This window comes from Bombus bifarius, unplaced genomic scaffold (assembly GCF_011952205.1).
Source record: "Bombus bifarius isolate JDL3187 unplaced genomic scaffold, Bbif_JDL3187 scf7180000008169, whole genome shotgun sequence".
Classification (NCBI taxonomy): Eukaryota; Metazoa; Arthropoda; class Insecta; order Hymenoptera; family Apidae; genus Bombus; species Bombus bifarius.
This window is the reverse complement of record NW_022884490.1, coordinates 673085-697958: the sequence shown is the minus strand read 5'-3', so window position 1 is coordinate 697958 and position 24874 is coordinate 673085. Positions and strand designations below refer to the sequence as shown.

The window sequence follows — 24874 nt, the reverse complement described above, 5'->3', positions numbered from 1 at the left end:
GTTTTATGATATCGTAGTTGTTCTTGACGGATAGGAACTGCACAATTTTGTCCAATACATTAGGTATAGAGCATTATCAATTACTATGGCATGTAGGTGTAATGTTATCAAATGCGAATATAACTATGAATAAACATATCTGAAAGCCTCATTTTCCATAACTGTGTCAAATACGTACAACCATTGCCACTCGCCTTCAATTCTACGCACACGAAATGTATTCGAAACGTATGCCGTCGAGATATTCTTCGCTATAATAAATTAAGGATCGATCGATGGTCACTTGGGAGCTGAAAACGAAGGGAGAATCTCGTTCTTCGATCACGAAATATACGAGAAATCGGGAGAAAAGCCTCATTTTTAAAAGTCCGAAAGCTTGAAATTAACAATTTTCTGTTCCAGCTATTCGTAAAAGAAATCCTTCACTGATGTCGAAAGATAATCGAAGAGTGACCGTAGAAAACGCTGTAAGCGGAAAAATTGAAAAACCTTGACTTTTTCTAGAGAAATGTTCTACGTACTGATGAGAATACTATAGCGTAGAATTCAAGTGCAATTTCCCTTCAAAAATATTTGTCGATAACGTTGGAAGATGGTGTTACGACATCGTCTCTACAGAGAAAGATATTAGAAAGCGTCAACAAAATTTTATTCGTCGTCTCTTTCGCTTTTGCACACACGAAACACGAGCTTTCTTTTTTCCTCCCGAGAAACTTGCTCCTCGGCGCTTTTCTACGAACGCTCTTCGATCATCAACGAATTATCTGAAATTAAATTCAACTTTTCCCTGGAATTCGACGTCAAAAATTATTTCCAATCGTAAAGAAAAAAGAAAAATGAAACAAAGCAGAGCAGAGCGAAGTAGAACAAAAAAGAACGCATCGTCGCGTATCTTTCGATCACGATGACCATTCGCTGAAAAAAACGGCACTGCGAACGGTTGCGCGAACACCGCGTGCCGGTTCACCCAGGCATCGGCAACGCGTGCTTTCTGCCATATCATTCGCGATTTTTCGGTGTCCCTGGAGAAATCGCGGGATTTGCCGGCAGGTCTTCGCCAACGTCAGAGTAAATTTCGCTAGACCCCGATCCGTGCCACCCTGCAACCCATCATAACAGTATAGATTATTCGTGCACAGGCCGGATCGATCAATGATGTACGCAGATCCGATTCGCCTTTCCTTCTCGCGCCCTTAACAATCCCCGGAGGAGCGGTTCATCGTTTTCACTTCCACTTCTTTCCCGATATAATATATGGATAGTGGCGTACGTCGGAACAAATTCTGACTGAAATTCGCCGCACAAATCGCAACAGGGCGATGGGAGTTATTTGATGGTCTCGCGCGATTCAGGTTCAGATGCTGGCAAATTTCCGGATTTCCAGCCATATGGACGTTAACGTTTACAGGTCCGTGTTCGTGGAAAACTGGTCGTTCTATAAGGAAGTGAGTATAAGGAGTAATTTTTTTTTTTTATTTAAAATTTCACATTCACAATTTGTCCAATTTGGACATTTGGTAGAATTTTTTTATCTGTAATAAGGAGTAATGACTCGAAAGGATCGAAGTAGAGCATTTGGGTTTAACGATTTCGTCCTGCCTTCTTCTCTTTGCTATTTACGCCTCGTATCGTAACAGTTACGGAATTATGAAATTTCGAGTTATGATTATGATTATTAATTCCGAATTATGAAATTGCATGGGAATGCGTTATAATTTATATATACAAGGTGTAACAGAATACGTGCGACCCGCTTGGAAAGCTGATCGTACGCCTAGTAAACAATGAAAAAGTTCGCGTAAGCGTATGTCGTATCTGCGTTTGCCAGATGTAACGAATTTCCTGTTTTGATTTTCTCTTATCTAATTAGATTACAGAAGATGCTCAGAACGATCACTTTGCGTTTCAAGGCAAGCCTGTAGACGTCTCGTCGTCGATCCGGTTACGCTCTGAATGATTCCTGGTGTTTCTCGAATTTGTCCAGAGAGCTTGTTCAGCTCCGAACCTTCGTATCCCGACATTTTCAACAGTCCACAAACGGTTTGTAAAGTTTGTCGTGTCTCATAAACGAAGATCGATACGGTGTACGTTCGTATGAATTTTTTCTCATCGTTTTTAGCACTGTACAATTTACACAGTTTACAGTTTATACGATTTAATCTACATACATAGCGTAGTTTATAATTTCCATTTCCCATTAATTTTTTAATTTTCCATACGTACGTAACGTAGAGGACATTTTTCGCAAATATCAGGAGAAATAACCATCTCCTGGATAGTTAAATAGAAAAAATAAAAAAACATATTTGTTTCTTCGTTCAAACGCGTTTGATACATATTATTGTAATATTGTTATTCTATGAAATATGATGTAAGCAGGAAGTGGTGCTGAGGCGAAGGACGAAGATTGTTCTAATAATAAAATAAAGGAAATATTATTCTGTAAACTGAAATCGGATAGCGACCACGAAGAGAATATAAATTTATACGTTCGGAACAGTCGACCAACGTTCAATGTGAAAATACAGGAAAAACTCGTTCTCGCGTATAGATAAACACGAGGTAACATACAAGCGGTACGGTTACGATACGTTTAGGATATGTACGACGAAGCAGCATCTTGGGGGGTAACTTTGAATAATACAACAGTTTCGCTCATATTTAAGGCGAATAAAGTGAAATGAGCACGAGAGAAGCACGAACGCTAAAAGCCACTCCAATGAAATTCGGTTTACTTAAGTACGGAATTGTCTGCGTGTAAAACTATGTTCGTTAAAAATGACGCAAAAGTCGTCAAGATATTCCGACGCTTGATGGTTGATCGTTTTAATAATTTTCGTCGCGAGATCAAACAAATTTTAAGCAATCGGCAATATTTTTCATATGTGGATACTCGCAGCGATTTTTTATATTAAATTTGTCTTGATCGATTGTCTTTAAAAATACGTTGAAAATGATGAAAATTCGTACAGTATATAGGATACACATAGTTAAATAAAATTCGAATACGATAACCGAGAGGATGGAAAATTATTTTGCAACTCTTCATGCTTTTATAATCTTTAACTTTACTTTACTTTGACTTTAACTTTACTAAACTTTAAAGGGATCACGTAGCCCAATCTTTTTTTCGGTAGGGACACCATTGTCGGTGTTTCCTGTATCTTTAACAGATGATATTACGCTTCCTAGGTATCTTTCTCCTTTCTTTGTCTTTCTATGCCCTCTTTTCCACTTTTCTCTTTCAATCTCGAAATATACAACAAATGTAATGAAAAAGCTTCGACGCAAAATATATACAGGGTGCGGCCGAATAACGCGTACAAACGAGCACGAGGCGATTCCTCGTGAAAAAATACGAACAAAGTATGGAAATAAATTCTTCCATTTAAGGTTCAGTTTTCGAAAAAATCGAGTTCGAAGATTTATCAAGTATACATTAACGTGGCTAATTATCGACTGGATATGAGTGAACGATCGATAGAATGTCGTCGTGGAAACATATAGAAAAGGGAACAACACCTTCCTATAGGCACAAAATTATTTTATCCAAATTTATGTATTATCAATAATTGTAAATTATTATAACGTATACATACTATATATGTACTATAATAGTATCATAATGTATGTACGGTAGTTTCTCGTCTGATGTATCGTACACAGTTCGGTAGTCAGCGGAAGACGAGAGGCACTTGCGGATTAAAAGGTTGTTCAATCGATGAAAATTGCCACGAGGGCCATCGTAACGCGGAAACTCGTAGGCTAAAGGCAGTGAGTTTTATCGCGAGCACGTGGGGGCTTGCTTAATTTTATGCGATTTTTTATCGACGCCTCGTAATATCGATAATGCAAGGCACTGCTGCTTCGTCTCTCTCTCTCTCTTTCTCTCCCTCCACCCTCCTGCCCCTACGCGGTTCGTACGTAGGTCGAAGGGTGGTTTATATCAAGTTATAGGAGTTTGAGAAATGATCGCCGCATCGGAGTCTACTATCCTTTCTTTCATCCTTCGATCGAACCAAACCAACAGAAGAGCGCATTCGAAAGTTCTTAACTTCGCCCCCTGTTAATCTTTCATTTCCTTCGGGCACGAGCGAGAAACTCATTTGGATTTGGAGTTTATCTTTTGGTAATTTTTAAACATCGTTCTTGATCGACGATAAGCGACGATTTCGTCAATGATGCAGCGCTACTGTGTAGACAGCTATTCGATGTAAAAGCTGTTGCACAGAGGGCAATTTAAAAAAATCGATGGAAACGCTAAATTGTTTAAAATGCTCTGGGCTATGAATTATATACAGTAGTTCCAACTTTTCATTCGTCGTCGTTCTGACAAAATCTGCCATTCGGTTGAAACAACGTACGGGAAGACTCTCGTACGCACTGGAAATCAACGAAGAATCTTCGAGGTTACCAGGAACCTCGATCGTCGACGCCAAGTTGTATTTAAACAGACCTTTAGAATCGGTCACACACGCGCGTAATCTCCAAGCTACCATCGGTCACGTCCTTTTAAATCGCTCTAAATACAAATCGACTCTCGCAACGAGTAACCGCGTCGAAGAGACTTTAGGCGAAAATGTCCGCGACGAAGGAATCCTCCTTCCTGAAGGATGTATCGCTGCTCGCGTTGTTGTCGCTAATAAGCACAAAGATGCGACATGGGAAACCCGTATAGAAAAAGAGGTAGAAAAGAAGAGGAAGAGAAGAAGACAGCGATGTTCTTGTTCTTGAAACATCGATCAACTTGCGTTTCTCTCATATTTATCCTGCCATCTGGATCATAGAAACGCGAAAATCTCGACGAATCTCGAAGGTTGCGGAGAAGTTCTTGTCTTGTAGCGAGTTGTCCCCTTTTTTGCGTGATACGACGAGACACAACGCGAGAAGCCCGATCTAGAAGAAGCAGAACTTTCCTACGGATACTTCGTTCCTACTGCAAAACGCGTTCTCCTTTTTTTCTTTCTTCCTTTTTTTAACATTCCTCGAAGTGTGGAAATAAATTCTAAAGACCGCTAAACACTCTCGCTATTACAGCCGCCCTTAAGCAATTTTCTCGATTGGAACTACATCGGCTTTTACATTCCTGGAAACGTTTAGTTTTCATTTGCCTGGTTAAGTATATACTAACAAAGCACCGCCACTGCCATTACTGTAACAGCGGCGCGGTTATCCCTGCGCTTCGCAGCCTCGCTATCAGCGACGCACGCCTTCCACGTTCAACCGCGATTCCTTGAAAAGCTTTAATCAACCATCCAATACTGTCTACCTCGGAGAATACGGAATACGCTGTGAGAATGAATAAAAGTACCGTTAAACGTTTAAAAAACGCAACTCGCAGTAACGTAACGACCAACTCCGATTAAGTCAGAATTAGCCATCGAACGTAATCCGAATCTCTGTCATCCGTCGAATAATCGCCGCTACTCTCTGCTATAGCGTTCAAAGTGTTGAACAAATGGCGATGACGTTACGTTCATTGCTAACTCGGATCGTCGGATAAAAGTTACTGGAAACTCTTCGGGGCACCGAAGACTCTTTGAAAACGGGAATAACCAGGTGAAAATGTCGTACGGTGTTTTGCCTGCTTCGTAGATGTTTGTTGAGAAATACGCAAAAATATGCAAAGTAACGCAGTGTTTCTGCTAAACGGGGAGCACCGAGGATGAACCAAGTCTTCGTTTAGGCTGGATTTTTTAGTTGCGCTCGTAAATATCTATACGAATGTACGTAAACGTTTACGGTCTCGTTAGTAACTAAATGGAAGAAGCATGTGTATTACGAGTAGAAAAACGAGTAACTTCCAGTCGACAACACGGTGAAAGGAGTGGAAAAATTGAGGAAACTGATTAAGACTGTTTCGACGAAAACTGGGAAATTTAAGCGCACGAAGAACGGAAGATCGCGCGTGTAAAAACACGAGTTACGTGGCGTGCAACGTAAAACAAGAAGAGGCAAGATACACATATGGAGAAGCGAAGAGCGAGAGAAAGAAGAAACGAGCCTGCGAGAAGATGGATAGGAGAACAAGGAGAAAGAGAGGAACGAAGAGAGGGAAAAGCATAGTATACCAAACGTAGACGTTGCGTACGAGAAGCGAGGGGTGGCTAAAGGATAATTTTATAGGGCGGATATATGTCTTCCAGGAATCCGTTTAAAGCCATTTAGCCGTCTGTTATGTTGGTTCAATTACGTTGCTCGTAGGTACTACGTTGTATCGGAACAAAGCGTTTTCTAAATACATACGTGGCTACCGTGACTGAAGCGAGCCGAGAATACGATAACCTTTTATAATGTACGCTGCTTCGTAAAGGTTCATACGGCGGATAGTATTGCGCCTGAAATTACACGTCCAAAATGGATTGCCAAGGTAAGCGCGTGGATGTACGTGGATGTTGCACAAGCCGTTGTTCCAGCAGGATTCTCCAGCGTATTTTTGTCCCGGCAACCGATGCGAATCGAATTCGACGGATTCGTTTCAATTTTCTTCGCTGTCAGCTCCTGAAGAGCTGCTTGCAATTCGATGCAACGAGAGATATCAGGTTGGCGCACCAGATGCTGAAACTGATTGTATTCTTCCTTTACGAAAGCATTTTGATCGAATCGACGTCGTTGATGAGTTTTCTTCCACCTTTTTCTTTTCTTCTTTTTTAATTTGATACGACGATACAATGTAAGACGGCGCGTTGTAATAACAAGAAACGCAACGATAGTTCGTAGAAATAGCACGCGTGCAAATGGTAAATATGGTAAAATCGAAAGTGGACATCTTCGACGCGAATAATTAACGTAAGAAACGAGGAGATAGTTCGTGGAGACGGAAAGTGAATGTTAAAAGTTCTACAATCTGCTGTTTAAGCAGGACTTTGTCAAATAAATGGGGATCGTTCTTATCGATCGAAAAGTTCATAAATTGATCTAATTAAAAGGAAGAAAGAAAGAAAACGATACTTTAAAGAAATCGTACTCGAATTCGATGTTCAAACTCTTCTGGCTTCTCTCGCAGCGACGGCAGTGACCACTGTCACTGCGAGGAATCCGCGGTGCGCAGAAAACAATTTACTTTGAAGGCCGCAAACTCTATTACCGAGCAAAACGTGCTCGGTAAAATAATGACTTTCTCTAGCCCGGTGTCACAGCTCGCCATTGCATCATCAAATGGCTTTAACTTGACTCATTCCTGGTCGTCGGTGCATGGGCAAAGGTTGTGCCTCAAGCTCAGTAGGTCATCGAGGATGAAACCGAGATCTGGTTAAGCTTCTTTTACGTCTATCGTTCGTCGAACACGCGCAAAGTCTCCTTTCACCTCGCCTTATCAGAAGTATCGTACTTGCGAAATGCAATCGATTTAAGTGGTATCGCTCTTTTAGAATCGCCATATTTCGTCACGATCGAAACTGCAAGTAGTTAACCGTCAACGATCAGAATTTTGTTCGCCTCCTGTAGCGGCAACCGGTCGTCATCTGGTAACAAGAAGGATCGTAATCGAAGACCACGGGTGTACGATGCGATAAGTTCATCTTTGCGACTTTCCTGTCGTTCGATGACAGAAAGAAAACGTCGTAATTTCTTATTTACGTGCTACCTTCGAGTCGGTATATCCGTGTTACAAAAATACACGTATACACGTAAAATTTCAAACGTACGCGAACAAGGTATTTCAAGATTCGTAATTTCTTATTAAATTATTATAATATACAGGGTGGTTGGTAACTGGTGGTACAAGCGGAAAGAGGGTGATTCTACGCGAAAAAAGAAGTCGAAAATATAGAATAACAATTTTTCGTTTAAGGCTTTGTTTTCGAGAAAATCGACTTTGAATTTTCGCTCGGTACGCGTGCACTTTACGGATTTCACTGTAGATTTAAAAAAAAAAATTTTTTTTAATTTTTATTCTATATTTTCGACTTCTTTTTTCACCCCCTTTCCGCTTGTACCACCAGTTATCAACCACCCTGTATTATAGTAAACATTTTTCTCGGAATAGAATCTCGATAACCGTAGAGAGGATAAAACCGCGTAGAAATTCAAACGAGATAAAAATCAAACAAGAGTCATCGTCGCCTCCAATTTCACTTGTTTTTCGTTAATCGCGCTTATCGCTTAGTAAAAAAGTGTAACGGACAAGGTACAAAATACCTGGAAATATTCGAATCGAGAACGTTTCAACCAGCAATATGTCGGAAGGACGAATATAACGATTGTTGGAAACAGGGTAAAAGTTAAGTACCTTCGTTGCGCGAACAAAACTTCACCGTTGGTACGAAGGCGTACACTGTTTCTCTGAGAACATCGCGCGCGCGCGCGCGCTCCTTGCCTCTTTTTATTTATGCCGGCCATTTTGCGGCACGACGAGACGCCATCTTGTTTTTATGGCCACCCCTCGGGCAACGTCGTCCAACCCTCGTTCTATCCGCATGCAGATACGAATCCCCCGGCATTTTATCTTCGAAACTCGTTTTAGCCTTTGTCGTTGTTCATCGGACCAACCGGAAAGACCTGCGAATTCAACTTCACCAAGGCCGTCCTCCATTACAAGTTCCAGGAAGAATCGTCCGCGAAGATGGAACAGGATGAAAACGAGCGCTCTCCTTTGTTTTATTCACCGTTGATCCGTCGATCTGTCCTGATTACATTTTTAAAGACATTCTTGCTTCCCTGCGAGTCACTTACTCTTAAGGTTGGAGCCCACCCTCTCTTGCTCCTCCACCTCGCCGACTACGGTTTCCCGTATTTCCAGGACTTCTATAAACGTACACCTTTCAAGAGCAGCCACTGTTCCACGAGATGAGTTTCGACAGCGTGATTTTTAGCATCGCGGTTACGAAAGTAACGGTGTTCCAAGGACTCGCTCGTTATCTTCCTTTGTCGTTGATCCTATCTCGCTTGTTCGTATACGATCGGGTAAAATTGAATATGATCGCGCTACGACGTGCCTCCTTCCTTCTTCGAGCACGAAAATCTGCCTGCGTGTTTCGCCCGCACGGTAATTTGCAACGACGGTAACCTCGACGGAGGTAGCTGGTAAAAGGAATTGTTTAGAAAAGCGCTTATTAATAGCGAGTCGTTTGACTCGTGTTTTACGTTTCAGGAGAATTCGTGGCGTTCCGTTTCTCTACGCTTTCGAAGTACACGTCTCGCCGTTGAATTCAGACGATAACCCTTGAAATTGAAATTTTTATCAAGTACCATTTACGACTGTTGTAAATGTTGCGAGCGACGCGCGTGAACGAACGCGTCGCGTGTGCAATAAGAATTATGGCGTTTTATATTCATGTAGCTATTAAACTTTGAAATTCAGATCTTATCGTACGCTATGCTCGTTATTAAGTATGATCTAAATACGTGTAAGCTAGGAACATGCTACATGTTCTAATTAACAACGTCTGTCAGAGTATGTAGGTTTCATAGAATACGGAACATTGTATTTCCATTAAATAGAACATCGATGTACGTTGATACAGTCGGTACTCGTTTACATGATTACTCGTGTCTTCCAGTGCAATTATGTAACGCGACACCCTTGCGTCGATGCTCGCCTCAGCTATGTCTATTGAATTTTATTTTATGACGACGTATTCGTATGCGCTTCGAAGAAAGAAAGATGAAAACGATAACTGGAAATTATTAGGTGAAGTAAAAAGTTCTGAGCGCTTTTTCGCTTTATTTCGACGATGAAATTAACATAGTCAAGATTATTCGATTTAGATTAAATATGCGCCGTTTTGTTCGATTACTTTTGTCCATTTTGAAGGCAATTTCATAATTCCGCGGTTGAAGAAGTCCTCGTCCCTATTGGTAAAAAACTTGACCAGCTCATTTTCACAAGCCTCTCTTGAGGCCAGTTTTGTACCATCAAGAAAATTTTGCAAAAACTTAAAAAGGTGATAATCGCTTGGTGCCAGGTCTGGACTGTACGGCGGATGCGATAGAACCTCCCAGCCAAGCTCTCGGAGCTTCTGACGCGTCGTTAAAGATGTGTGCGGCCTGGCGTTGTCTTGATGGAACACAACACCTTTCCTATTGGCCAATTCTGGCCGCTTCTGGTCGATCGCCTGCTTCAGTCTGGTCAGTTGTTGACAATAGAGGTCCGAATTAAGTGTTTGCCCCGATGGGAGCAGCTCATAATGGATGATTCCCTTCCAATCCCACCAAACACACAATAAAACCTTCTTGGCCGTTAATCCACGCTTGGCGATCGTTTGGGCCGGCCCACCGCGATTGGACCACGATCTTTTTCGGCTGTTGTTCTCGTATGTGACCCATTTTTCATCGCCAGTCACCATCCGCTTCAAAAATGGGTCGATTTCGTTACGTCTCAACAAAGAATCGCAGGCATCAATTCGGTCCAAAAGGTTCTTTTGCGTCAATTCATGTGGCACCCATACGTCGAGCTTCTTCTTGAGACCAGCCTTATGCAAATGGTTCCAAACGGTTTTCTGGCTAATCTTCAGTTCCTGGGCAATGGAATAAGTGCTCACATGCCGGTCCGACTCGACGATTTCCATGATTTTATCCACATTTTCGACGATTGGCCTACCAGAGCGTGCCTCATCTTCGACGTCCATATTACCAGAACGGAATCGTTGGAACCACCGCTTTGCTGTTGCATTCGATACTGTACTGGGTCCATAAACAGCACAAATTTTTTTGGCCGCCTGCTCCGCCTTTTCACCTTGGTCGTAGTGGTACTGAAGAATGTATCGAATTTTCTCTTTTTTTATCTCCATTTTCGAACGCTGTAACACACAACTGGCTTCACCGAACACAAAACTGACAAAGAACCTTTTTGATGCGTAATATCACCTTGAAATCGGTGTATACTATGACTCGATGCGATGTGCACATCGTGAGATATGGCTCACTAAAGACATCTAGCGAAAAACGCTCAGAACTTTTTACTTAACCTAATATTATCCGATATTTACCGGCTTTCGATCTACTAGAATCCAAAAGGTCAAATATATTATTTCGTTCCCGTGAAACAATTGAGCTAATTGATAGAAGGAAAAGCGCCACTGCCAATAGCTAATTACGGAAGAACAACGTTTCAAGAACACGAGGTAACTTAGGGCTGTTTGACGCTAGAAATACCGCACCAGTCGAAATGACTGGTTCTACAATTTTATATAATAAATGTGTCAACCGTCGTTTAGGGATCGTAATCTCAGATGGATTAATAATACCAAAAGTGTACTACATAGCATAGAATTCCTTCTGTAAGAAAGTAATAAATCGATAAATATAAAAATATTCTATTGTTACGTATTTTTTAAAGACCAGTCATTTTGACTGGTTTTGGTAGAAACAGTTTCGCGTTAGCTATCGGTAGTTCTAGTGTTAAACATCTGAGAAAAACGTGGTTTCCGAGGTGTTCGCGAGTAACACACTTAGCTACGCGCAGTACCGTGTTACGTAACACCTATGCATGTAAATATACGGTTTAATTTTCAGTCTCGGTTATGAAATATTTATAACGTTGATTAAGAAAAATGAAAATTTATTACTTTCGCTTTTACCATCGTAAAATGACGCTAACGTGTAACGCAGAAGCGCGTTTCGCGAGCTCGTCGCTCGTCGATTTCACAGATTTCGATCGTCACTGTGAAACCTGTCCGCGCCTCAGCCCGTTTTTAAAGAAATCGAAGGCTCGCTAACGCCAACCGCAAAGTGTAAAGAATTCAGCCAGGACCAAGGATCAACTCTAATTTAGCCTGTCTCGGAGGCCGTCTTTTACGAACATTTTACGCATGTCCATAAACCGTCAACTTTACGATTAAACTTACGGTCAACCCCCTGCAACCCTAGTTTCCCTCGGTTCGCGTGCTTCTTGCCATATTTTTATTCGAACGTACGCGAATTTTCCTTTTCCTTTCTCCTTTCTTTTTTCATCTTTCTCTCGCTCTCGCTCTCCTTTTCCCTTTCTCGGTCGTTCTTCCTACTATTCCTGGTAATGGGTTCTCGTCGTCGCTTAAAACCATTGCTTTCTAGAGGCGTTCGAACGTTACCACGTTACGACTTAACGCTGTCGTAAGGTTACATCGTCAGGGTAAATACTTCGACCGCAAAGACTCGTCGTCGTGGTATTTTAACCAAAATTGCGCGGTAACAGGCCTGCCAAGGCGAAGTCAGCTACAACTATCGGACAAGTTTTAGCAGCCAGACTGTCGTTAGACACGCTAACGACGAGACTCGGTACGTGATATTCCGGCGGAGCCACGAAAAACAACACCGGACGGATTATTGTTGGTACGCACGAACAAACGTGTTCGCTTCTTCTTCCTTCGTTCTCCCTTTTCCCTCTGTTTCTTCCTCGTTTTCTTCGCTTTTGCATCTTTCGAACGGACGCGCGATTCCTCTCGGCAGAATCTCGATCGCCTTCGTACAGTTGCTTCCTGCAATAGCTTTCGACGTCGCCCGATCGTAAGGTCTCATCGAGGTCGATTCGTATCTGTATCCGTACGACGTTTCTCCGTATCGCTGTCTCAATGTTTACAACGATCCCTGCGAAATGCTCGAATCTTTCGTCGTTTAATTGTCCGGAACTGGAGGAACGTAGGGGCTCGATCGATGTCTCGATATTGTCCGATGCGAAAAGTTCTTTGTAATATCGAAAAGTCCTCGTTTCTTTTCTCCTTTTCCCTCGCCTCTTATCGGCTTTCCGAGTTACGAATTAAGAAATTTCTACGTCTTAATAAAAAGGAGAAGGAGATTGGGGCATAAACGGTGTGGAGGATCGTGGCGGACTTAAACGACGATAAAATGTTGAGCAGCGAGATACAAGTGAAGAAAACAACTGTCTTTTAGGACACGGAGCATCGGCAACACCTGCGTCAAGAGGTGGACAAGACGAGGGACACACGAAACGAGCGAACAAGTCGTTTCTCACCGAAAAACCGCTCGGGCCCCGTTTTTATTAATCGAGCAACAAAAATCCTTCCCTCGACCCCGATAATTTCCAGCGTCTCATTAGGCCTCCGGATTTATCGTAACAAGTCGTCCCGGCTCGATCTGGCTTTCCAATTCGTAAATTCGAAGTTCCCTATCGTGGTAGGAGCAACGATCGTCGGTAGCGTGCGTGCGTCCGGCTATTCTACGAAAGTAATTACGAATGAATTACAAGAGAGATGGCAAACCGTGTGCCAGTACACAGCATGATAATGTAACGGAGAGTATAATGACCGGTACGCGATTATCGTCCTAATAAGCCAGAGTGACGCAAGAAAGTCTCCTTCTGTCTGTCTCTGTCTATCTGTTTGTCTGTCTGTCTCTCTTTCTCTTTCTCTCTATCTTGCTATGTTTCGCTGGTTGAACAAGAACGTGAGAGGCCAATGAGCGGTTACAGAAGTCAGATGGTTGAGCAAAGTCCTTTGAAAAAGGAGACGAGACGCTGGATAAGGCGCGAAGAATGATCTTGTCCTTCTACCATCGGCCAAAGTTGCCCACGGTTTCCCATAGATGCTCGAAATTAGGTTTCGTGAAATGAACTTGAGAAGTTTATTATTATCCCTCGTCTATTATGCTTAATGCCGAGTTCTACGTTCTCCATCCATAGCAGCTCGATTAGCAGCTCAGACTTTGTCTTTGGTTGATCATTTTTCAGCGACTGTACTTACTTTGTCCCTTTGCCTGCTTGTCTTCCTTCCTCTTTTGTTCTTTTTTTCTTTTTGTGTGTGTGTGTGTGTGTGTGTGTGAATCTTTTGTAATTTAACCGGTGTCCATGGACTGTATCTATGGAAAGTAATTCGTGAAATGATCGTAAAACCGAGCGAGTCGAGTAGCAACTGTACGTTTGAAACGAAGAAAGTTTCGTTGCTTCGTCCTCTTCCCCGAGACACATTAAGCACACGTATAAAAGTAACACCGTGTACTTTTGTGATACCGTCGAAAGAGAAATATTGTTGGAATTCGACCGGATCGATTTTCATATTACCGTAATAAAAAATGAAATTGTCCTGGAGGAGACGTAAAAATTATTGCCGGTATATTTAACACACTTTCGTTCGGAAGTACTCGACGCTTAGAAAATTTGAGGAATAAACTTGCGTTATGTTTGGATACGAGGGAATATTTATAGGTGGGATATTTCGCCACAACACGCGATTTTTAAAGCATTTTTTGGGACTTTCTTTACGGGAAAAAATTGTCATAAGAGGAAAAGTGTTCTCTTAGAGTTACTACAATTCTCGTCATTCTATTTCAAAAAGCCAAGCTAGAAGAAACGAAAAAAGTATTTTTAACTAGGATGAAGTTGATCGTAATACGTAAAACTAAAAAGATAGTTAACAACCAAAAAAAAAAAACAAAAGGGAAAATAGCGTCTAATGCTCTAGAAATAAAATGAAAAGATGTCTTCTAAGTACGTAGGGAAAAATTGCGTTAACACGCGAGTACTCTAAAATCAACTCAAGATTATTTAATTACAATAATTATTCTCATGATTATTAGAAACATACGCGTGCTTCTTATAAAATTGATATTGACTCTGATTGAGATAAGCCGTGATACAATCATCATACATAAACGATTCTAACTTAAACATAAAGACATAAAGAAATTGCAATGTTTGAAAAAGCAGATACACAATAAAAACAAACGATTACAATACAATTTAGATTAGAAATTTGCAAAAGGTTGATAATACAATAGTAATAATAATAATTTTATTCGTACCTTAGGCTTATTGCCTGGATTACAACGAGATTATTAGATTCTTATTGCTAATTTCTTACACTAATTGTCACTTTTAGTTACATACTACTCCTATATTACTATTATACGTTATACTACTATATATTACTATATATACGTTATACTACTACATATTACTATATATACGTTATATTATTATATTATACGTTATACTAATATATATTACTGTACATACGTTACATTATTATATTATACATTATATTACTATATATTACTATATATACGTTATATTACTATGTATTACTATATATACGTTATATTATTATATTATACGTTATACTACTATATATTACTATATATACGTTATACTACTATATATTACTGTATATACGTTATATTATTACATTATACGTTATACTACTATATATTACTATATATACGTTATATTACTATTTTATCGTGTTATATTATATCGTATTTTATATTATTATGTTTCTAAACGATTAATATCTATCTGTCTTAGTGTGTACTTTAGAACTTGATAATTCTAGCGTTCAGGTTTGAGCATTTGCGAAATATTCCAATACTTTCATGACGATTCTCTGATTAAATTCCAATAATTCCTACTAATACCTGATATTCGATGTTACGATTATACAAAAAGGAACATCGGTGATCGAATTCTGCTTTAAATAACTGCGATAAATTCCGCCCCTATGGAAATCAGTTTATCATGTCTGTCGAGACGCGCATCGGGGCAATCCGTGTCTCAATTAGCACTCTCCGCTGTGTATATTTATATTCTAATTGAGCAGGCATTATCGACGAGATTATTTCGTGTCTCGTTCGGAAGTTGCGCGTACCGGATCGTATTTTTGGACGGGGCTGAAGCGTCGGTAAAAGGACAGCGTTCTAGGTGACGGAGAAGAAGGGATGGATAATGGAATAATATCCACCTGATGGCCGTTTACCCTTTAACGATGATTCCTCGGGTTTCGAGCAAACTGCGAGAGAGCAGTTACGTGTCAAATTGAATTTCACGGGAAATTTTCCGCGTCCCGCCATTTTCTGCCTCTCCGCCGTAGGAACACCGCTAGGATCATTATCGTACTAATCATTAATTTCAAAGCCGAGCTTCTCACGTTGATGTTCAATGGCCGCTGCGATCTACCATCGCGCCGGTGTTACCATGCAAATTACTAAATTTTCGAATTTCGATCTCGTCGCTGGCAATTTCTACAACGGTCCCGATCGAGTTAGTTGTTCGCCACTTATTTTCTTCTTCTTTCCTTTTTTCTTTTTTTTTTTTTTTTTTGCGTAAAGCAGAAACTTTCAGCGAGAAACGATCGATATCTAGTTTGCATTAACTGGAAACGTTCGTAAACCTCCTACGAACTCGTTATAACTTGAAGATTGCGTATCTTTTTTACGTTTTTGGCTGGACGATGTTACTAATAATTTTCTCTTTTTACAGAGTCGTAATTTTTGTTCTGCCATCTCGAGCGCAAAAATACCAACACGAGAGAAATTATATCTTCACTTTTCATTAAATTTTATTTCGCGTTTGATATATCCGTGTTTATATCGAGGTTTATTTATCGCGATAACGGAACGTTAGTCGTTATAAAAATAAACGTTTAAAATTATTATAGAAAATTCTTTCACCGTACTCGCTTTCAATTACTTTATTTACACGCTCCTCGAATTATCTTATTTATTCGGCTACATTTTACGTCCGTTCATCCATAAAAAAGAAACAAAGAATAAATTTGGTGGAAAGAGCAGGCCACATTTTACCACTTTCGATTATTAATTCTCTTTTATTACGCCGGAGTGTAACGATTTAATCGAGGATATCGGTGCTTTAATCGGCCGCTATCTTTATTACGTATCTGTGACGGAAACTCGTTGTCAAGAGTGGCTTTCGCGATATTCCGTAAAAATGCGCAATCTTTTCCATATTTTAGCAACATCTGGGCCACGTTCTCCCTCTGCCACGCTATACAGGGTGTTTCCGAATTACACGTCAATCAAGCAAACAGTGGCAGAGTATTCTATAGATAAATAACGTGATAACCAGGACACATGTATAAAACGAGAAAGCCAATACGTTTAATCTTCAATTACATCATATTTATTCCAATATACATCTATACATATTTAACAGTTCGAAGGATGGTAAGCTGGATCGAGTTAATCGATTTGAACGTGTCAACCTTACTTCGTACACCGCGGATGTTTATGCAAATTCGTATTTTCATAAGCTACGACTAAAGAAACGAAAGAAAGCAAAGCGTGTAACACGTACGTTTATCGGATAACGAATAAGTCGCTCGGATTATTTTCTACCGCTGTGTGCGCGATTCGCTTCCACCTTTCAATCACCCTGTATACGAGCTATTCCGAGCGATTTTACGGAAAGCTTACGCGTCCCTATCTCTTCTGTATCTGCGAGTTTATCAGCTCTTTTAATAATTGCCCGTATACGGTATTTCGTGTGACACCTTTTACGACGAATGCAATTGCAGAGATCGTTTGGAAGGTCGTATTAAAACGCGACGATTCCGCGCAGATAAACGTTGTTTAGATGCACGCGATCCTTTCATCGAACCGATGAAATTGCTCGTTTTAATCACACCGCGAATATACCAGGGCCAGGCTTCTCTCCCTCACGAATGCTCGATGAATGTGAGAGATTTGACGCGATTTTGTCGTATGATTTTCACTACACGGCCGCTGCAATTACGGGAACAGTGATTATGCGGGATAATTGGAAATCATTTTTGCTTACTTTACATAGGAGAATGAAGATTGGCATGAAAAATTATTGGCGCGGTGAACGCTATAATTTGATTTACTGCGCGCCTTAGGGCGATTCCAGAGGTCGGATCTGCAGTTCCACGGAATCGACGTTTTATTATGGTCCAGCGTGATTTCATTTTCCGACGAATAAAAAATAGTTGGACGGAACATCAACGATCGAATGGACAGACAAGCGAAAGACATTGGGCATCTCTGTTTCGACGAAAGATCATATTTTATAAATATCACGAATTTCCTAATCAAGGATTTCATCTTCCACTGCTATGGTTAGATAGAGACAGGTGTATTTAACAATAATCAGAATCGAATTACGTAATCGTAGAGTATTCAATCTCATTTATAGGTTCGTACGATTTAGTAATTATTAGTTTCGTACATAGTGCTTATACAAATTCATACTTTTATAAACACGTCTAGAGGAATGGAAATTAAATGGAAATTCATCTCACCTTTTGAATATTAGAGTACTTTACTTTGGATATTTTATATATCTTTGTACATTCTTAAATTAAACTTGCGGATAGTTCCATGGAAAGAGCTTGCGCTAGGAAAATCATTTCGACGAACTTTCAACCCTCTACCTTTATCATTACGACAGTTGTTGACCTAAACACGATTTACAGTCTGCGCTTGATTTCTTTTGTTCTACCTTATAGAAAATTGTCAGAAAACCCGAAATACCACAACAATAAGAATTACATGCCTGGGAATTTTTCCAGAATTTTTGACCAAATTCTCAATTTTCAAAAAAAAAAAACTTTCTCGGTCGAAAAATCTGAAGAATCTGCCTGCTATGTAACACACTATGATCGCAGTATCTCAGATTTCTTTTATAATCCTTTGTAGAGCAGAAGAAAAGAAATGAAGCGTAAACTGTAAACCATGTTCAGCTGGATAACTACCCTAATAACAGGGGTAAGACTTTGTCGAAATGGTTTTCCTAGAAAGCTGTTTCGATAAACGTGTCACAAGTCTAATTCGGTTTAGTGGCACTTTTATCGTGCTTGTTCGGCTCTTTCCCTCTGGTATCCGCGGTTTATTTCGTTCAATATGCCATATCTTGCACGCTAGTCCGCAAACCGTGAACATTAGAAGAAAATCTTCGGCATCTTCTCCTTGTTATCACATCTAACGCGTACGAATCGATCGATAAATTACATCTCGTCGCATCCTTCGCTTCCTTGACACGTGATAAGAACCGAACGCCGTTTTCAATCTAGAAATTGCCATGCTCGTAGGATAAAGAGAAAGAGATAATTGCGATGGACGCGCAAAGAAAAGTATCTCTAATTTATAACTGAGAAAAATATCGGAAGAAAACGACCAGCGACTTTTCCACTTGGAATCTTGTAATGTATTTATCACATTCTTCATTCTCGTTACTATGTACATACCGCGTATCATGTTTCGACGTATTAAATCTACGGGTATGCATATCGCATTAAATACGCTCTCTGTTATTCATGCGCTATTACTACGATAGATAAATGCTTAATGATGTCGATAGTCACGCTTCAAAGCGAACCAAGTACGGCAAACGATACAATGTTCCAGTGCGTGTATTCGAATTTCGCTAATGAAGCTAAATTGAAGCAAAATAATAAAAACAAAGGGAAAAAAAGAAGGAAAGAAAAGAAGAGAAATGAAGAAAAAGGCGCACGTGACGTATTAACTGTACACGTAAATCTAAATCGATCTTGATATACAGGGTGGTTGGTAACTGGTGGTACAAGCGGAAAGGGGGTGATTCTACGCGAAAAAAGAAGTCGAAAATATAGAATAAACATTTTTCCTTTGTGGCTTTGTTTTCGAGAAAATCGACTTTGAATTTTCGGTCGGTACGCGTGCACTTTATCGCGTCTCGTTAGGACGGATCTCACTGTAGATCGTTGTCTCGATTGACGTTATTTTTTTAATTGTTTTAATCTAAATTTCTTAATTTTTAAATTTTTATTCTATATTTTCGATTTCTTTTTTCTCGTAGAATCACCCCCTTTGCGCTTGTACCACCAGTTACCAACCACCCTGTATTTGAGTTTCGCCTCATAGTTGCTATTTTCGCTTCGTGTTTTCATCCAATTATTGTTATTTACTTGTCATTTATTTATCACGCTATTACCGTCCGTGGTAATCTCTGCTTTCGAGCATATCTGTTGCCCAACGTATATTACGTTAATAAAACAGGATGTTTCTTTGTGTAACGATATTTTACGAAACCATCTTACACATAGCGGATTATTAATGTCGTAGATCGTCAATATGGAAATCAACCATGCGAAAGACATTACGTACGAAAGCGTCTTTGCCACGTTCGAGTGATTCGACCGCGCGGCAAACCGGGTCTAACGTTCACTCGACGTGAATTATTATTCGATTCAACTCAATCGAGCTAGTTTGTATCTGACAAGCCGATGAACGATGATAATTTGATTAATTTCGCATACGTGCATATACGATTTATCGACTTGTCTCCGATCTCAGTCTTCTCCTCCGTCAAGCTTTATTTCTGCACCATCGTGGATTATTAAAAGATTCGTTTACGTTTCTCCTTCGTTTTCCAATTGTCTTTCGAATATATTATTTTCGAGACTTACTCGCGTAACTCGACCTACAGGTGCAAATTACCCGCATACTTAGTTATACAGGGTGGTTGGTAACTGGAAAGGGGGTGATTCTACGCGACAAAAGAAGTCGAAAATATAGAATAAAAATTTAAAAATTAAGAAATTTAGATTAAAACAATTAAAAAAATAAGGTCAATCGAGACAACGATCTACAGTGAGATCCGTTCCAACGAGACGCGATAAAGTGCACGCGTACCGAGCGAATATTCAAAGTCGATTTTCCCGAAAACAAAGCCTCGAACGAAAAATTTGTATTCTATATTTTCGACTTATTTTTTCGCGTAGAATCACCCCCTTTCCGCTTGTACCACCAATTACCACCCTGTATATTATTTTATATCTTATTTTATTCTTTACTTTGCCTACTGTACTTCGCCTCTATTTGATCTACCGATACATTCTCAACCCCTACAGCTACTACACGAAGTTTCTAGCAAAGTGCATGATAATTTATTGAAAAAAGTGGATGCTGTTGACAGCGAAGGTGAAAACCCGACAGAACCTGTGCATCCGCTTAATATGCACATCCGATCGATCGAAAGCAACGACCGTTGTACATTGGAATAGAATTTCTTAAAAATACACCAAGACCTTATAATCAGCGTGTACCTCTGCAAGAAAGCGATATTTCTACGAGTTGCTTCCGATCCAACCGACGCGTACAATAATTAACCAGAATGAACGGCGTTTCGATAAGCGGGAATCTCGTGTGCGAGTTTCAGCGGCGATTTACGCGGCTAGTTTCGCATAAGTGGACGATAAAGCTTCATTTTGATTTCACCTTCGTGCGCTCGACGGTATGTTTGCGCGGGTCCAGTAATGGAAGTGGCGCGATGCTATCGGTCTAACGGTAATTTTATTAATACCCTTCCACTGAATTGCAATGCACCTGCTGCCACGGCCGACTACAAAGATCGCGTTACAATTTGCACCGGCCGGCAAATCGTTCCGTGTAACTCGTAAGCCTCGCTTTTTACGATTTTATAATCGTTACCCAAAGCGAGCGAGCCATTGCTTTTGCGCCCGGCGTTCACGCGCGCGCGCTATCGTAAGTAATTCGCGCGGAGCCACGTAACTCGACGTCGCCACTTTATCCTGGAATTTCAACGCTTGTTTTGCTTGGTCGGAACGATGCCTGGACCATACGCTTTCAGGCCGTTTACACGGTGCAATTGCGTTGGCGTTTAACATTTTTCGAGATCGACGCTTTTCGCGAATCGTGCGTTCGTTCGGAGGCTTACTCCTCGGTGAGAAAACGTCGTGCCACGGATAAAAGGTCTCGGTATAATTTATTACGAAGTGAAATCTTGTCGGATAATGTAGAAAGCATCTTAACCGATACGCAATAAATTATTGCCAATTGCCATAGAAATTTGTTAACCGTACGCTGTTTATTTCATTGGCAGTTTAGATAGGTTTATGGAGATATATCGTTACAAAGTAATCGGAGTATCGTGTTTTTGCATTTGGCGCTTCGAAGAAAGTACGATGGAACGTTGTTGGAACTTTCGGACGATCGTTGAACTACGAAACACGAACGGAGACAACGTTTGCAAATTTCTGTTAAATGTTTTATAAACGCAAAATGACTGAGACTGGAGTTTAAAAAGAAGACTAGATCGCGTGGAAAGGTTGCACTGTGCGGTAACTTAATGTACATTTTTCAACCTATTTACGTTTGTATTTTAATCAGAAATTATGATCGTAAAAATACAGTTATAGGGAAAAAATATCGTTTTAAAAAAATTGTCAAACCGATAAGAGCTATACTCGTCTAATGAACTAAAGCTCTCGGAACAAAGAATATTCGTTGAACGATAGCATGATTTGAAATTGAGCGAAACTATAGCTATATTGTGATATAGAAAAATTGATTCCCTTTACGAAGCTATTTTGCGACGTTTTTTTATCTTATTCCCTATATTTGTATAGAGTGATCGATCATAATTCGTTCTATTTTTGGAACGTCCCTGATCTATGATACGAAATCGCATTAAAGCGGATTTATTGACGCTTTACGATAACATTTTGCTCTCTTGCTTAGTTATCGTTTACAACCGTAACAGGGTCGTTATAAATCATACGTCGTTAACATTTCTTTTCTACTCTACTAGTGTCAGTGGTTCGTAATTGAAAGAAAATTATAAAGCAATTATTAGCTAAACGTTGCGAGCAATTTCTAAAGTGTCACGCCGTCAGTTAAAATACAAAATTATGTCAAGCATCGAATCGCGAGGAAACGTCAGTTATTCGAATATCGATTATCCAGACGCTAATTATGCGGAAATCCGATTACCTATCGTTGGTTTTCATTTCTCTTTCTTATTTTTGTTTCCGACAGTAGCCGGAGCGTTTCCAAGGAGGATCGGCCATCCATACCAAAACAGGACGCCACCGAAGAGAAAGAAGCCGAGGACAAGCTTCACCAGGTTGCAGATCGCCGAACTGGAGAAACGTTTTCACAAACAGAAGTATCTGGCGTCGGCCGAACGAGCAGCCTTGGCTAAAACTTTGAAAATGACGGATGCGCAAGTGAAAACCTGGTTTCAGAACAGGCGGACAAAGTGGAGGTGAGTTCTCGACATTCATAGCGTAGGTATTTGTAGCTCTGTTATACTTAACCGAGTACAAAACGAACTTTAAAACGAGTCATCGCCCGAGACGAAAGAGACAGGTCAGTGGCAAATTCGACATGCAAATCATTAAAGACGGAAAAAGAAGGAAAAGCTGGAATTAGGTATCGTACCCGGACTGCTAAACGTTTCTCCTTTTTTGATATTTTGTAAAGACGAAAGTCGGATCCATTTTTTGATGGAAATGAACGATTCTGAAAATTCTGCTTGCGAACATCCGACAGACAATTTCGCCGCTTAGCAGAGGCGTCTATCTTCTTAGGAAAATAACGCGAACCTAATCCATTGCTCGCGATTCAGATGCACAGGGAGTAAGCGACACGGTAACTTAAGAGCATCGAGCAAATTCTAAGAAAGGTATCGCCAAGATCGATGAGTACGTCGCGCGTCGACAGGTCGATCGAAAATTGTTACGCCTTAGACAAATTGTTGCTCGTTCTGGATCCTTGCACGACCTGAACTCTCCTTCCCCCCTCGAAAGAAAAAGGAGTCTAGACTGCAGTCTATCGTAGCAGTTCCAAAAACTGTCCCTACAAACGTACCGCTATAAATAGCAGGATACCGATGAAACTACCTGACTTCCGGTTTCTAACACGTCGAATAGGCGAAGCCGAATGTTGGTGTTGCGATTTATCAAATCTCGGCGTTCGAGACGAACCGAAAGTGAAAACGCGAGGTGGAAACCTCGGAATGTTAATAGCGGGTTAGCAGCGTTCTGCGGCCGCGTATCGGCGAGGACGCATCGAAAGTCGAGTGTATTGGAGTCTCTTCAAGATAACGGAGGACGAAAACACGTCATTTAGATAAAACGAGGCCCGTTCGTGGCGCGGGTCGCCCGATATCAGGGGCGTCTACGCGGCGAGACGAGCCCAGAGGCATTTCTCCGGGGGTGCGACTCGTTCTCCTCTTCTTCCTTCCTTAATAGTCGCTCCTCTTCGAGTAGGATTTCTAAAAGCATCCCGCTGCCGTGTCCTTGGCTCGTTCCGGGAAGTATTAGGATAGAAAGATGACTATACTTTGAGAGTAGTTTAGAGGGTTTAGACGAACAACGGTGTCTCTGTCTGCGCAGGTTTTGAAGGAACCAGCAAGGATCGAGGACTGGTGCCTTTTAGTTCTACTCGATCTGTCATCGAACGAGACTGCTGATAAAGGACGCCACTTATTCCAAGGTGTGCACTAGGTCGTTTCAAGTTTCTAGTTAGTTCGGACATTTCTAAAATGGGACACTCTTAAAATGGGACATTCTTAAAATGGTTTTTTCTAACATTTTTATTGCGTTTAGGTATGGTTTCCTCTACGCGTAACGAGCTTCAGTATTTCGCGCATTTATTTACGATCGCTGGTGTTACACAGTCGAATCGGTAAAATTTTTTTATCCAACGACGATTGTTGTATATGCGATGGATGGGATTGCGAGTTTCTGAAGTCTCGTTTTACGACGAAAGGGATAAGAGATTATCGCGTATATCTTGGTTAGAAGTCAACAGACATTAAATAGACGTAAAATACAGTATATTATTACATTTATATATATATATTTATGAGTACATTTATAGAATAATCCGTAGAAGGAACGCGTACTAGCGATATTTATGTACGCGAACGATTTATTAAACCGCGAAACTTCAAGACGCCCGGTGCCATCGTCCCGCTTACTTTCATCAAGCTCGATAAAATTCTTCATCTTGAAAAATATCGAGTGTAACAACCGAATGATCTAAATTTCCTGCGAGAGTTTTATACGCCGTTTTACGGCCAACGATCCACGGAGTTTTGTGTGCCGTTACCTCTCGCATTGTTCCAGGAGCCATAGAGCAATAAAGGGGCAAATAGGTAAAAACGAGGAATGTAAAACGCGGCCGATAAAAAGCGGAAGAGAACGCCTTCAGAAGGTTCATAACGATCTAATAAGAGATCGATAACAGGACTCGCTGCAAAAACGGTTCGATGCCGTTGTGCATCGGGATCTCGGTTTCTTGTCCTTACCAGCGATATTGCATTTGTCGTAAAGCGCGCAGAAATGAAAATTACGCTTCTTACTCGGAAACCAGGCGATGGTAATTTTCTTTCTCGCTAGAACGCGAGTATCGTCGATCGCGAAACGGTGAATTGTAACGTGTCTTCCTATTTCTATTCTACGAC

The 24874-nt window shown here is 40.6% G+C and overlaps 1 protein-coding gene across 1 annotated transcript in view; it reads left to right on the top strand.

Moving 5' to 3' along the window:
* LOC117209309 (homeobox protein MSX-2) overlaps window positions 1-24874 on the top strand; it is a 50813-nt gene that overhangs the window by 14683 nt on the left and 11256 nt on the right. The window contains exon 2 of the mRNA XM_033451164.1: window positions 22441-22669. Coding sequence (XP_033307055.1) covers window positions 22441-22669 — 229 coding nt within the window. The remainder of the gene's footprint in view (window positions 1-22440; window positions 22670-24874) is intronic.